The 16,051-nt window shown below is 39.4% G+C and overlaps 1 protein-coding gene across 1 annotated transcript in view; it reads right to left on the reverse strand.

Annotated features, from left to right (window-relative positions):
* Positions 1–484: 484 nt before the first annotated feature.
* Positions 485–16,051, reverse strand: part of CNTNAP4 (contactin associated protein like 4) — a 1,044,358-nt gene continuing 1,028,791 nt past the window's right edge. Inside the window, exons 23-25 of the mRNA XM_029616960.1 lie at positions 5,806–6,027; positions 5,505–5,576; positions 485–818 (exon numbers count right to left, since the gene is read on the reverse strand). Coding sequence (XP_029472820.1) covers positions 625–818; positions 5,505–5,576; positions 5,806–6,027 — 488 coding nt within the window. The 3' untranslated portion in view covers positions 485–624. The remainder of the gene's footprint in view (positions 819–5,504; positions 5,577–5,805; positions 6,028–16,051) is intronic.

A 16,051-nucleotide genomic window follows, 5' to 3' on the forward strand; every position in this document is an offset into this window, starting at 1 on the left:
TTGGAGAAGGGCAGCATTAGTTTTGTAACAGAGCTGTTCAGTTGTGCTGATAGTTGATTACTTGGCTCGCAAGTAGGTAGTGAGAGTGCAGCCAACAGTGCTGGGCAAGCCATTCCTTGCTGCAATAGCGCTGTCAAGTAGGACATTGGAGATCACACCGGAAAATGCATCACCTTCCTCCCTCATAAAGCAGAAGAGCACTGTCCAAATTTTACCTTTCAAAACATATTGAGCCACACCATTATTTATAAAGAAGAATGCATGGTGTTAAAGAGAAACAAGGCAGCTACTTCATAACAATTCTACCATTTTAAACTGTATTAAGAATGAATGTTAAACTTCAGCTGTAGAAGGTAACATAAGAACAGTCAGAAACAAGTCGACCAACAATAAAATTGTTTACAATATCTAATGCACTGTTACAATAAAATGCATTTATGAATGCTAAGAAATGCACATAATTTATAAAGGCCTCCTACAGCAATCACTGAGACTGAATATATGTGGTATAATAAGTCTCAGATTTATTGTATGAAATTTAACTGCAAGAGCTTTTCTGTTCATCAAGAGCCCCTGACTTCTTTGCAAGAAAGTCATTTTGTTAAAGGAACCAATAAGCACTCATCAGAAGAAATATTCCTTTTGGTTTTCATGGATTGCGTTTTGTATGTTGAGTTCACTTTTCAGTACCACCCCTGCATTATCCTCATTTTCCGATATCTTTGCCTCGCTTGTTTGATACGTGCCCTTGTGTTGATATACTCTCACTGTTATGGCAGTGACACAAAGCAGAATGAATACTATGACTGCTATCACACCTGCAGGAGGAAGAAAAAGAAAAGTAAGAACAATGAAGGATAAAGAAAGAGTTGTTAAAGCAGCAAACATGATTAACGCAGTCTATATTACAAATTAATCGCTTAAGACTAAAAATGTAATACCTTTATGTTATCAGATACAAAGACTTATTTTAATGCCAAATATCTTCAATTACACTGTGCCATCAGTTGATGTGATGTAATTTGTGTTGAGCTATTACAGTAATTAATATACATGCTCAATAATTTCATGATCAAGGCAAACTAATAAACACAAGCATGAACAGTTTTATTACAAATAGATTCAGTATATATATTACTGTACTTTATATTAAAACAGTAAGTTAGATAGCAGTCACTTTTTTAAATAATTGTATTATTGCTTTCATCAATAAATTGGCTGGACAACCAATTCAATTTAAAATCATTTGTCCTAAATACCACTAAAGAATGCTTCTTTAAATTACAAGTTCTTAAAAAACTGAAAACTCTCCTGCATTTTCGAGACTTCCGTTTGGTGCTTCAATCTATTATCCTCTCTAAATTAGACTACTGCAACTCCCTCCTGCTAGGTCTCCCTGCAATAACCATCAAACCCTTGCAGATGGTCCAGAATGCCGCAGCTAGGATACTCACCAACTCAAAGAGACCATATCACCCCCATCCTTCTGTCTCCTCACTGGCTACCTATCAACTTTAGGATCTCTTTTAAAGTTCTCATGATGATACACAAGGACATACATAACATCGCCCCTCTCAAACTTAGTAGTCAATTCCGTCCACACACAACAGACAGACCAGTCAGAAGAGCGTACAAAGGCTCCTTGTATGCCCCACCAACCAAATCCACTCTAAGAAAGCGAGCATTATCTACAGCAGGGCCTACTCTATGGAACACCCTGCCACCGGATCTACGTCAAGAACCTTGCCATCAAACCTTTAAGAAATATCTAAAAACGTGGCTTTTCAGTCAAACTTTCCCGGAAACCCACTGTTCGAAGGATATGAACTTAGGCTCAAGGATAAATTGAGCACGCCGCACTTCCAGGCCTCATCGAGGTGTTCCACTTCTTCAGTTACTTCCGACCGCACTCTCCTTCCCTTTTCTCCTGCCCCCTTAACCCTTTGCCCCCTCCTCATTCCCCATATTCTCCCTTTTACTCCCGTGAAGCTTCAGGGCTAAGGTTTTAGATACCATTACTCGGTTTTGTAGTCTTACAGTCATATAGTGATTCCGCATTAAGCTTCTATTGGTTTATAAATGTTCCTTTGTTTCCCCAAACGTTTTGAATGATCTTTTGCTCTAATGCTTCATATTTAATGTTTTAATGCTCTAATATTTATTGTTTCTTCAAACGTTCCTCCCAATCGTTTTTGAATGTTTTTCATGCTCTAATGTTCAATGTTTAATGTTTAATGTAACGCCCTCCCGCGACAGTTCTGTTTTACTGTAAACCGGTATGATCTGTATATTTTTACAGGAATGTCGGTATATAAGAATTAAAAATAAATAAATAAATAAATATTGCCAGACACTTGTTGAAAACAATGACAGAAACTTTCAAACTGCGCACAGGCACAGGTGCGCACAAGCGTTGGCCCGCGCCCAGGGACGTTGATAGTCAGTTTTCAAACTGAGTAGCTGTCTCAATTTTACTGCACTGGAACATCTCCAAAAATGTCATGCATTACTTTCTGTGGGGTACTGGGAAGTTAGTGGTTTTACTTGCAAGCCCAGTCTCTTGAACTCTGTTCCGGCAGCGTTGCATCTGGATGTGCGACTATCACCAGATCAAAACTAAGGCCAAGTTTTAATAAAATGAGTCCTTTTGTTTAGCAGAAGACTTTTTGAATAATGTTTGCTCACTGAAGTTAATCTTAGTGCTGACTGCATACACTGCTTTACACATTGTATTTTGTTTCAAATTTTATTTAATTAAAAGTAGCATTCATTTAAATTTTATTTCTTATTGTATTACTGGTTCCATGCATGAAATCATTATTAGCTTAGGCAGGTTTATTTAATTTAAACACATGCTTATGAAACCTAATTATCTGTTTGTAGCAACTCATTTTACTATGCAGCATGTAAAATTATTGCTAAATATTCCCAAGTGTAGCTAGGGCTCATTTAGTAGTGTTAATAGTGGATTCATCATGTTCAACTTTTAACCAAGAAGATGCCGCCTCATGAAGTCATCAACCTCATGAAGTAAAATATACTTTTGCTATTTTTTTTTTTACTTCTTTGCCAGAAGATGTTTTTCACACCTGATTCAGGCCCTGTCTCCTATGAGGTGAGCAGCATTCCAGAGAGTTTTTAGGACTATACTGAATTATTCATAATGTATACACATTTATTGTACATGCACAATATACATACATGTATATTCACATATAAGTACGGGGAAAGAGTGTTCTGATAATAAAAAATTGTACATAGACGTTGCATATGGAAGTTTTGGGAAGGTATCTACTGACAAATTGCACAAGAATAATAAGTATCTAATGAAACAGCACAAATTCTGGTAGAAAAATTTGGATCTATGTTTCATGGATATGTTTTGCTGTGCTTTAAATTCTTTGGTACCGGACAACAGATTTATCTGTCACTAAATTTCAAGGAACTGCATGGGATTTTCATATGTGCAGAGGGCTGAAAAGGATTAAGAATAATTGTATTCCTGTCTGTACTACCAACTTCATATTAAATGTAGCATGACATTAATTTTTTCAGTTAAAAAAATCTAGTTTTGAAGTGCGAAACAACTGATCACCACTGCAGCATCTAAAGCAAAACTTGCTGTAAATGGCATGGTGTTATGGTGAACTAAAGAACATCTTACCAATCCCTTTTTCACTGTTAAAATTATATTCAAGTGGATATGTTTGGAGATTCATCCTTTAGCTCCCATATAAGAAAAATGTATTCTGATAAATAAATTAGTACAAACTTTCAGGAAATGTTTTGCATTTTTGTTAAATACAGGCTATCATATTTATCTTGGCAATGTTCAAAAGGAGAACTGGTCAGTATTTATTGAGCTCCTGTATCCTATTGATTCTCAGCTGCTATTCTGTCCAGTAATTGCTTGCTATTACCACCTACAACATCCACAAAGGTATCAAAGTCTAATCTCTACAAGCCAATATAAAACATTATTTTGTTTGTTTTTGTTTATTTTTATTTATTTAAAATGAAACAAAAATAAACCTAAATTAAAAACAAAACACAATAAAACATGGGTCATCAGCAAACATCGTTTCCATGCCCAGCACCACCGGCATCCTCCTCATCCCCATTCCTAGACTCTCCCACCCTCTTGTTGAAAATGTTTTCATGAGGAAGGAATGATCTCCTGCCCTGAAGCTATTGCAAATGGCTTGGGCAATTCAAGCCCATTGCCATTTTTGTCATTTTTTAAGGCAAATGTCAACAATGCTAGCTTTGTTCTGCTAATGCCATTTTCTGTAGCAACAGCAGCAGGTCACCCCTGCCACATGAAAGACATTTTCATCAAGAGAGCAAGAGGGTGAAGGAGGAGAAGAGAGGAATGGGGAAAGCATAGGAATGGGGAGGGGGGGGGGGGGTTTGCATCACTGTGACAGTCTTTTTTTTTTAATGAAATTACCAAAAACACACCAAAAAATTGTTTGCTTATGAGTTTTTTTAATTTAAAAATGAAATGAAATGGGAAATATAGTTAAAATTTCCCATTTCATTTCCAATAATTGCATATCCCTAATTCCCATTGATCAAGTTGATTGACAGATTAATCCCTTAAAATGACAAGGAATGTGCACAAAACACTACAATAGTGAAAGGAGTGCAGACTCAATTATTGTTATAAAATCAGTCAGTGGAAAACTGACTCAGCAAGTTCTGATGCTTCTATAGGTCATTGTTCACTTAAGAAAATGGAAATCCAGCATCTCATGGTATTTAATTTTGGACTTTTTAACACATGTTTAGGTCTGGATGAGCTAGTATTGCAGGAGTCAGTCCCTCCCTAAAGAAAAGCTGTTTATGAATTCTTTGCAAATCATTTTCTCCTGCTTTGAATCTATAGATCTAGGTGACACTTTCCATTGTCATGTTTACTGCTGAGTTAGGAAACCATAAACATCAAAGAGCTAGAGTAAACATGTTTCTGGATACTAAAAAGAACCCAATTAGAACATAAAATAAATTTCCTCACCTTGAATATGCTGCCAAGATATTCAAATTCCTTATTCTTACAAGCATAAGGTGTACAACGTATCAAAAGTTTGTTTCCTAGGTTTGTTTAATTCATTAATACCTTGTCTCAGAGGAAGCTTAATTTTTATAAAAATGTTCCCTTGTTACTAATATACCATTAGAATAGCCAGCTAGAAATGTGTGCAGTATGTATTCATGGGATCAATTTTAATAACTAAGCATTTCCATTTGAAAGCAGAGAGCACATTTCACTGAAACATTGTTTTTCATCAGTTTTCCAACAAATAGGAAAATACGTTTGGCTAAGACAAATGCATTACAAGACACGAGCACTACAGCCATTTATATGCCACATTTATTTCTCTCATCAGAGCCTATGCCTGTAGTAAGAAGGAACTGTGTTAATGCATTTTCTTATATTATACTGAAAGATTGGAATTTGAGCAATAAAACACTTTTATTGATGCTATCATAGTCCCTATTACCTCCAATAAGTGCAGAGTCACTCCTGAGGACAGTAGCCAAGGGCTCTCCCTCATCTATTGGTCCAGAATGATCTGCAGCAGAAAAGAAAGGAAAAATGACAGAAACCGGAACGGAGGGCTCTTCAGAAATTTAAATACACCGAGGCTATAGTGGAATGATACATTTATTGAATGTGATTAAATGTGGATCTTGAGTCCAAAAGGCCTGCATTTTAAATTACGCAAAGGAACAAGAAAATGGAAGCATGAAACAGAAAGTCAAGGGAGGCAGAAATTATATGTATATACATATATATATTACCTGCAAATGAATGGGTGGTTTCACTTGATGCGGAGTCGGCTCTGGTTACCACGCCGCAATTGGATTCAATGAGTTGTCCTTTTACAATGACTGAGGCTAGGTTTTCATGGTGCAATGCAGCTTTCAAGGGAGCAATATGGTTGAACTGCACTGAAGAGAGACATCCAATAAACCCCTGAGAATTTGCCTTTATAGTCTCTTGGTCTGTATCGGCATTTCCTACTAATCAGAAGAAATAGAACACAATTAATCATAGTGCAAATGTACAAAATAAAGTGACAGAAGAATAATTGCATAATTAACCTGCATTCCTCAGAGTGCTTCAGCAGCATACCTTGTACACTGAATTTGATCCCACCCCATCGTTAATGAAAAGATGCTCAGTTTTATCAGACTTTCTATGCATAACAATGGCAAAACTTCTGAGGGAAAGGTTTCTAACCTGTTATCCAAAGTGTACAATAAAGGAAAGAGAAACAAATTAATTTTTTTTAAAGAGTCTCGTAAAAATCATTTATTCTCCTTTGCATGTTGCAAAGAGATAGTGATTAAAATAAAATCCAGTGGGATTATAGGTCAATTAGTAGGGCTGTTGCCATTTAAAAAAAATATATCAGATTGTATTTTTCTAGCAAACCTTTCTCAAAGCCAGGCACAAGGCACATTTAACAGGTAAAGAATAGAAAATGTTTTCTTTTCTCTGATGTACATTGTGATATTCAGGGGATGGCAGAATGGTATTTTTTTTTCTGAAGGTGTTTAGGAAGATGAAGGATAGTTTACAAGTGTTACAGTTGAGAAACTGAAACTGAAAAATAGTCATGAGATACACTGCATAGGATGTGCTTTAAATCAGATTATGTTATTTATTTATTTGAAGCTTTTTTTATACCGGTATTAGTAGATACATCATATCGGTTTACATCAGAACTGAAGTTGGAAATTATATTAAAACGGGAACTGGGGATGGGATTATATAGGAACAGAGAGAAATAGCAAGGAACTGGTAAAGAAGAGCAATGGAATGTGTAAAACTAACAAGTCAACAATGTAACATAACTTTATACATGGGTTCAGGTTAAGTGCTGATACAGCAAGGGTTAAGAGTGCAGGGGATCTACTCGGGGTAAGCCTGTTTGAAGAGCCAGGTCTTTAATTTAGTTCTAAATTTGATGGTACAAGGCTCAAGCCGGAGGTTAGTGGGTAGTGATTTCCAGCGGGTAGGCCCAGCAATGGAGAGGGCTCGATCCTTTGTGGAGGTAAGGTGTGCCTTCTTGAGGGATGGCACGTGGAGGGTTCCTTTATTGGTTGCTCTGTTAGGGTGGTGAGAGAGTGAGGGGCGGAATGGCTCATCAAGCCAGTTGGAATTGTGTGTGTAGATGGATTTGTGAATGATAGTAAGGGTTTTATAGAGGATACTTGAGGGGATCGGGAGCCAGTGAAAGTCTTTAAGGATGGGAGTAATATGGTCTGATTTTCGGGCATTTGAGATGGTCCTCACTACTGCATTCTGTAGCATTTGAAGCAGTTTTATGGTGGAGTAGGGGAAACCTAGGAGAAGGAAGTTGCAGTAGTCCATTTTAGCTGAGAGGGTGACCTGGATGATGGTACAGAAATCATTAGTATGGAGTAAGGGTTTTAGTTTTTTCATATCATTGAGCTTGAAGAAACCTTCCTTGAGGATTGTATTGATGCATTTTTTTAGGTTCAATTGCTGATCAATCAGAACACCGAGGTCTCGTACAAAAAGTTGAGCGGAGATGGAACTATATGCTGGGTCGTTTGCAAGGGAGGGTTTAGGGGATTGGTGTTGGGATATGAAGAACAGTTCAGTTTTGGAGGTGTTTAAGGCAAGATGGAGATTTGAGAGTAGGGTGTTAATGGCAGCAAGACATTTTCCCCAGAGTTTTAGGGAATCGGATATAGAGTCATGAATAGGTATGATGATTTGGACGTCATCAGCATATAGGTAGAATTTGAGGCCAAGGTCAGATAGGAGCTGGCAGAGGGGTGTAAGGTAAATATTGACTAGGGTGGATGAGAGGGAAGAACTCCTTGGGTGAGGGCGTAATGGGTGGATTCAGCATTTCCTATTTTAACTGAGAATTGTCTATTAGATAGGTAGGATTTAAACCACTGGAGAGCTGAACCTGAGAGGCCTATGTCAGATAGGTGGGAGAGGAGGTGATTGAGGCTTATTGTATCAAATGCAGAGGAAATGTCAAGGAGGGCAAGGATGTAGCAGTGACCTTGGTCCATGTCTCTAATAAGGTGGTCAGAGAAAGTGAGTAGGAGGGTTTCAGTATTGAAATGCTTGCGAAAGCCGAATTGCGAGGGGTGAAGGATATTGTTATTTTCGAGGGTAGTCCATTACTTGGGAGTTGACTACCTTTTCCATGATTTTAGAGATAAATGGGAGGTTTGAGATGGGATGGAAATTGGCTGGGTCATTAGGATCTAACAATGGTTTTTTGAGCAAGGGTTTGACCACTGCATGCTTGAGTGTGTCTGGGACTATGCCAGAGGAGAGGGAGCAGTTGACAATGTCAGCTAATGGTTTGGCGATGGTGTTAGGAATCGTTAGGAGAGCTTTGGTGGAGATGGTGTCTATAGCCCTTTTTCTTAGCCAAACTTACAGAAAAAGTGGTTAACACCCAGCTCTCAGAATATTTAGAAGATCACAATATACTCTATCCTTCACAGTATGGTTTCCGCAAATCACGCAACACAGAAACCCTGCTCATCTCCCTAACTGACCATATTATTATGGGACTAGACAAAGGACACTCTTTTCTTCTAATCCTCTTAGACATATCAGTGGCGTTCGATACCGTCAACCAGCCATCCTCCTGAATCGTCTATCAGACATAGGCATTTCAGGACCAGTCTACAACTGGTTCAAGTCTTTCCTTAGTGATAGAAGCTTCAAGGTCAGAATAAATAATAAAGAATCACCACCGACAAATTCATCTCTGGGCGTACCTCAAGGATCCTCCCTGTCCCCCACCCTTTTCAATATCTACCTCCTCCCCCTGTGCCAACTGTTAACAAGTCTCAACCTTATTCACTACATTTACGCAGATGATGTGCAGATCCTGATCCCCATAACGGAATCCATTACCAAATCACTCTCTATCTGGAACAACTGCTTACAATCTATCACTAGTCTCCTCAACAGTTTAAATTTGGTCTTCAGTGCTAATAAGACTGAACTCCTCCACATTTCTGCCAACCAAGACAACTACCAGTCACAGACTCACCATAACCATGCCCTCAATCATACTCAGGTTAGAGACCTTGGGGTAATACTTGATAACCGTCTTAATCTAAAGAGTATGATTAACACCATAACCAAAGACTGCTTCTTCAGACTACAGGTATTAAAAAGACTCAAACCTCTCTTATATTTCCACGACTTTAGGACAGTCCTTCAATCCTTGATATTTGCCAAAATAGACTACTGCAGCGCGCTCCTCACAGGACTACCCAGCTCAACCACCAAGCCACTACAGATGATACAAAATGCTGCGGCCAGAATCCTGACCAGTACCAACCGGAGAGATCATATTACACCCATCCTCCGAAACCTACACTGGTTACCAGTCAACCACAGAGTCCTACACAAATCTTTAACATTAATACACAAATCCATCCACAATCTCCTTTATCTCGACCTTGAAATCCAATTAAAACGCCATACACCTAACAGACCAATGAGAGAAATATCCAAAGGAACGCTACAAGCCCCTCCAACCAAAGCCACGCGACTCATCGCATCCAGAGACCGAGCATTTTCGACAGCAGGCCCAGCCATCTGGAACAACCTCCCTGCAGAACTCAGGCTGGAACCTTGCCTGCTAACTTTTAAGAAAAAACTCAAAACGTGGCTGTTCCGCTAAGCCTTCCCAGAACCATGGGATACACATTAGGCGTTATTTACTCACGAACAATGGAACCTTCTCTGGAATTCTTCTGGAATTTGTTATGTCTCCCTTTAACTTAACTTAATCTTTTTCTTCCAGCTACCTAAGCTTCCAAGTTCACGGTCCTCGTTTAATGTAACTTTGTTTTCCTTTACCTTAGTTTATTTACCCCTGTTCGATGTAAACCAACCTGATATGGTATTTAACCATGAAGGTCGGTATAGAAAAAAAATGTTAAATAAATAAATAAAATAAATAAATAAATATAGGGTGGGATGCAGGTTTAATCTGAGAATTGATTCAATTTCCTTGGAGGAGGTGAGGTCGAGAGAGTCAAGGATGGCAGAAGTTAGGCATGGGCCCGTGGGGATAGGATGAGTGGTGAGAGGGAATCTGAGGAGGATGTTTGCTATTTTGTTGTGGAAGTAGAGTGCTAGTTCTTCACCTTTGCTACTGGCTTCATTGTCAGGGATGGGGGGAAGGGCGGACTTGGTGAGATCCGCAATGTAGGACAAAAGGGCTTTGGGGTTGTACATGTATTCATGTATTTTAGAGGCGTAAAAGTCGCGTTTGGCATTAAGTGTGGAGGGTCTGTAGCAGTGAAGGGCAGATTTGTAGATGGAGGCTTGTTGAGGAGAGGGGTCTTTACGCCAGATTCTCTCTCTCTGTCTGAGTTTATTTTTCATTTTTTTTAACTCAGCAGTATACCATGGTTTTAGATTTTTTGAAGATGGGTTGAGGTCACGTCTGGTGATCGGACATAAATTATTTGCAATGTCGTGAGTGAGGTTGCTCCAAGAGGTAAGTGCAGCTTCAGGATTGGTGCAGTCAAGTTTGGACAGAGAACTGGAAAAAGTTGAGATAAGGTCCTCACTGGAGCAGGATTTTTTGAAGACAATGGTGGTACTTGGAGCAGGGTTGCAGATGGTCAGCGCATTTATGGAAAGTAGGGTTTTGATGAGGGAATGGTCCGACCATGGAACAGGGGTGCATGAGGGTATGTTGGTAGAGTGGATACGGGAATTAATAAAAATAAGATCTAGGGTGTGCCCGGCTTTATGGGTGGGTGAAGAGATGATTTGTTTAAAGCCAATGGCATGGAGTGAGTTAAGAAAAGTTTCACAGGACGATGAAAGGAGGGAGGAGTCTATGTTGGTTAGTGTCATACTGCTATTCTGTATGTATAGTTTGGGGTTCAGTCCTAGAGGAATCTGTACCCATAAAATGTCGTGGAATCAAAAACAGAGAGAGGATAACTTTCAAACAAGTGTGCATGGCAGCATATACATGTGTGAGTGGCCGCACATATAGTTGTTATAGTATATAATAATATGCACATTTGATATGTGCATGATTTATGAAATATGCATAATTCTAACATGCAACATATGTGCGTATATAAGCTTATGCGCTAATATATGTAAATCAATGAAACCACATATATCAATGTGTTAAACATATGTACTTTACCTACCCATTTTAAATATATACATGCACATATTTTATGCATGAAAAGAATCTAGGATATACCTGTCTAAGTACCAATTTACACACATAAATCATTCAATTTAAAACATGCATATACTGAAAAAATTAATATTTACCAATGAATCCACCAGTTTGCCCAGTCCTTCTCCGGGTCATCCAGACCCTGCTGATTCTTCAGCCTGAACTCCCTCCAGTCCACCCAGCCCTCCCATCCTGCCAGTACTACACAATAAACCCATTTAATATCACTTACACTAGATAATTAACAGATGTACAGTAAGAGATATTTAATGTCTAATGTACGTGTGCCTTTTTTAAAATTGCTCCGTACCTGTGTAACTGTTAGTCCCACCCCAGAATGCCCCTTTTTTACATGTATATATGTGAGCCTGACAGTGAACATACACGCATATGTTTTTCTTTTATAAAATATGGAATTGAAGGGAGGAACGTGATGTCCTGAGAGGGTAAGGAAGCATTCCTTATCTTTTCCAGGACCCTCACTCCCTCAATCATCTAATATCATTGCGGCTGACTGCCCTCGGTGACCTCCTGGGGCCAAACGTAGAGATGACTTGTGTTTGACTGGTGAACAAAAGATTTAAAATCAGATAGCAGAAAAATCAGTGTGAAAGGTGGTGGATAATATGGCTAATGGTTCCAGTAATCCTCCTTCGCCGGGTTCGGGAAATGGCGAGTTGTGTGATGTAGCTGCACTATAATAGCTGTGATGGACGATAAAATGAGTAAAATACACTCGTGTTTTGATGGTTTGAGGTCAATGCTAGCAGATAATACCATCGCCTTTTTGAAGTGGAAGCTCAGCTAATGGGAGTTGATGAATGGGTGAAGACCCTAGAATGCGAGATAGTGGCAGTAAATTTGGCAGCGGCAAAAAAAAAACCAAAACTAAACATTGAAGAGAAATCTCTGGTTCATTGGTTTACCTGAAATCAATGAGTGGGAAAAGCTGGTGAGGATGGAGTCCTGGCTGCTGAAAGCCCTTGACCTCTCAGACAACACAGCATCTAGCACATTGACAATATGGACGTGCTAAAAATGTGCATCGGTTTTGGGTGCCCATTCTTTCAACACACGCACAGCCCCCTCTCCTGGCCGTGCAATAGAGTATTCAAATGAGACACAAATCACAATGGTGCCAAAAAAGCGCATGAAGGTAAAAAAAGAGCATCAATATAGCTACTCATTTTATTGTATCAGACATCCATACAGTATCGCATGTGTGACTTGTGGATGCAGTGAACTTCCGTCAAAAGGGCATACATCTGTCAGACAGAATAAGAATCATTGAAAACGTGGCTTTTTAATCAAGCTTTTAAAGAGGGTGTGGAGCAGTGAATGTGAAAGATACCTATTCACATTTATAAGTGTGATTGCGACTGCGATTATTGTACTGATATTTTATTATTGTACTGGTATTTTACTGATTTTTAATATATTTTGCTAGTTTTTAGATAATTGTAATGTACCTGCATCTTTGATGAAGTATTTATAATAACTATTTGTATTGTAAGGATTGCCTTAATGTATTTTATGTATGAATGCTATAGAGATTTTAAACCTATGTGAAGGTCCTGGTTCCAAACACCAGTATAGAAAAGTCTATAAATATATAAATAAATAAAATAAATATTCATTGTCAGATCTATCATAGCTCCCCCATGTGATGTCATGCTGTGCGTCATAATCCTGCCTGGAAGGTATATAAATTGCTACTGGAAGAACAACTGTCCTTTTGTATTCAGTTCAAATTGCATCTGAATTATATACAGACTGGTGTGAACTGGTGCCTGGAATATTGCAGGAATATCAAGATTGAGATCAATATCAGCATTGCTTCATTTTGAACAGGTAAGAGATGGTCATAATCATGAATGTCCAAGAAAGAAGCAGGACATCCATGATTTCTACTAGGTCACCCTACTCATTTCCTAGATGCTCATGAATAGGGCAGCCAAGTATAGGCCTGTAATGGACTATCAGAATCATGGGCATCCAAGAAAGAAACCTGAGGTTGGTTGCCCAAGTCCTGCTTCTTTCATTAATTGCATTTTTTGGCATCTGTTCATGCTGTCCATGTGCCCTGCTTCTTTAATCTTACCATTAAAATTATGTATTGGTATCTGTTAATACTAACCATGTGGCCAGCTTCTCTCTTCTTCTATTACTTATTAGTGGAAAGTTATATTGACATCACTCAGTGGACAGTTGATATTCCGACACGTTATCTTGAATTTAAATTTATTGTTTACTAATAACTGACATATGTGCTGTTTTTATTTTCATTCACAGTCCCAGGTGGTGAGAGAGGCTGGAGATCTGGAAGAGCAGGCAGGCACTAGCAGTAGCCAAGCATCCAAAAAGGGAACACATGATGCTTGCTTTGCGGATGGCAAGAAGGACCTACTGTGCCACACCATCTGTGAGAACTGCAAAGTTCTCCTCAGATCAAAGGCTTCTGCTTCTATGAAGAAATGGATTTGGGAGAAGATCGCGCTGGATGTCAGCTCCCTGTTGGTAATGCACAGGAAGGTCAAACAAATCCAGCACCAGTGACACGACATTAGAAGGGAGATAAAAGAAAAGGTCGCCAAAATTGAGGCGTCAACATGCAGGACTGGTGTTTTGACTCCCCTCACAGAGCTAGTCCTAAGTACTGTGCGCCCAGATATCATGGCTGGTGTGGCCACACTGTACACAGAAGCAAGTGAAGGCATGAATTTTGAAAGTGCCACCTTGTTTGCATTGCATGTTTTTCTTTAGGGCTCTTGTGTGGGCAACAGTTGAGAACTATATAAAAAACTTCAACTTGTCTTTCTCCATCTTTCTCCACAGAAGCAGCTGATGATAATGTGGCAGATGTTGTGGAGGAAGAGATACAATCTCTTCTCACACTGGAATTTGTTTTTCCTTTGTCAATTGAGGAGTCCCCCAGCTAAAAAGTACAGAATAATGATACCCAGGCCCCTATCACACTCAACCTGATGGAGGTTATATCTGAAACTTAGGGATCTGAGATATCTGTGGCACCATCCCTGGATGAAGCATCAGCAGTACCAGCCCTGGACGAAACAACAGTGACATTTGACCTTGAAGAAGTTTTGTTCGGCATTGATGGGCTGAGTGAACACTTTACGTCTGAAATGCTTTCACGACAGGCGTGGTACAATGAGTTAGTACACAAGGAACTCAAGGAAATATGAACAAGTTCAAAGAGGCAGTGGCTTCTCAGTCCAGCTTGATGAACGATCTGATCAGTGCCATCCGAGATGTAGCCAGTGCTTTGCGTTCTCTAAAAAACCCATGAGTATTAGCCAAAAAAAAGTATTGTTCAATGTAAGCAATGAATTATGTTTCCTATTTATGGGCTTTTGTTTTTACAAAGTTCAAGTCATCCGCATAACCATAGTAATGGTTAATTGGGTCACAGTGGGGGTGGGGATCCTGGCCCTGAACTGCACACTAGGCCAGAGGAAACGAGAGATGGGTATGGAAACCCATCTGGGGCTCAGTTTTATAAAAAAAACTAGTCTAAGAAATTAGTAACTGACATTAAATATGATTTTTAAACCATGCAAATATAAGACATATTGGAGCATAATGCACAACCCCCACTTCCCCATCCTCAATCTCTTTTCTTCTATTCACTCACCCTCCCCACCCCCTGGCATCATTGCTGTCTCATTCCCCTCTTCCTCCACCATCATTGTCATGCCTCTCCCTTGGTATCATCATCCTCTTCCCCTCCAATACCCACCACCACCACCAGCATCTGTAACATCACCTTCCCTCAACCAGTATTGCATCCCTCTCCCTCATATGCTTTATACACAGGACAACCACCAACATGTTCTATCAAAAATCTAATTAAAAGTAATAATTTGTTTTACAAAATTATAATTAACATATTTACAGTGGAAAAAGGGCAGGATGAAGAGAGGGGTAGGGGATAAGGTCCATGGGGGCTGAGGAGGATCATCACCAACAGGGAGTTGGTGACTGGCTTGGTAGAGCCCAGTCCATGGCCATCAGCGATTGAGCTGCTGCCATAGAATACAGCAGCTCAATCATTTCCTGCTGGGGACATCCTTTTATAACTCCCCTTGAGTTAGAAAAAGCTTCTCTTTCCCTGTTTGCTCCTGGATATGTTTTGCATTCTTCTTTGGCAGTTTTTCCTGTGAATTTTAAAACAAGCCCATTAATAATTCCACTGACTCAAACTTGGATATATCTTTGCTCCCTATACAAATTAAGGTCTTCAGTTTCCCAATTTTTGCTCACTGTAGGGAACAAAACTTTCTTACTACCTACCTTTGGGTAGGCGTTAATTTCTGAAAGCAAAATGTGTGGCTTGGTTGCACATTTTGCTTTCTGAATCGCACGGGATTACCTAATAGGGCCATCAACATGCATTTGCATGTTGCGGGCGCTATTAGGTTCGGGGGTTTGGACGCGCATTTTGGACGCGCTATTACCCCTTACTGAATAAGGGGTAAAGCTAGCACATCCAAAACGCGCGTCCAAATGCCAGCTAACAGTGCGCTCCAACGGAGCAGACTGTACTGTATCGGCCCGACAGGGTGGCAATTTTCAAAGACTCCCATTTACAAAGCACTGGATTATTTGTGGAAATGGCTTTGAAAATTGTGCTCTAAAAGGAGATAAGTTTGATCAACTATCATATTTATTTATCAACCCCATTATGCTAAAATTGGAGGTGTTTTTTACCCTATTCACCAAGGGCCAGATTTTATAACATGCACATGAGCGTAGATTTGCGCGCACAACCCGGCACTCACAAATCTATGCCAGAT

The sequence above is a fragment of the Rhinatrema bivittatum genome, chromosome 1 (genome assembly GCF_901001135.1).
Source record: "Rhinatrema bivittatum chromosome 1, aRhiBiv1.1, whole genome shotgun sequence".
NCBI classification, from domain to species: domain Eukaryota; kingdom Metazoa; phylum Chordata; class Amphibia; order Gymnophiona; family Rhinatrematidae; genus Rhinatrema; species Rhinatrema bivittatum.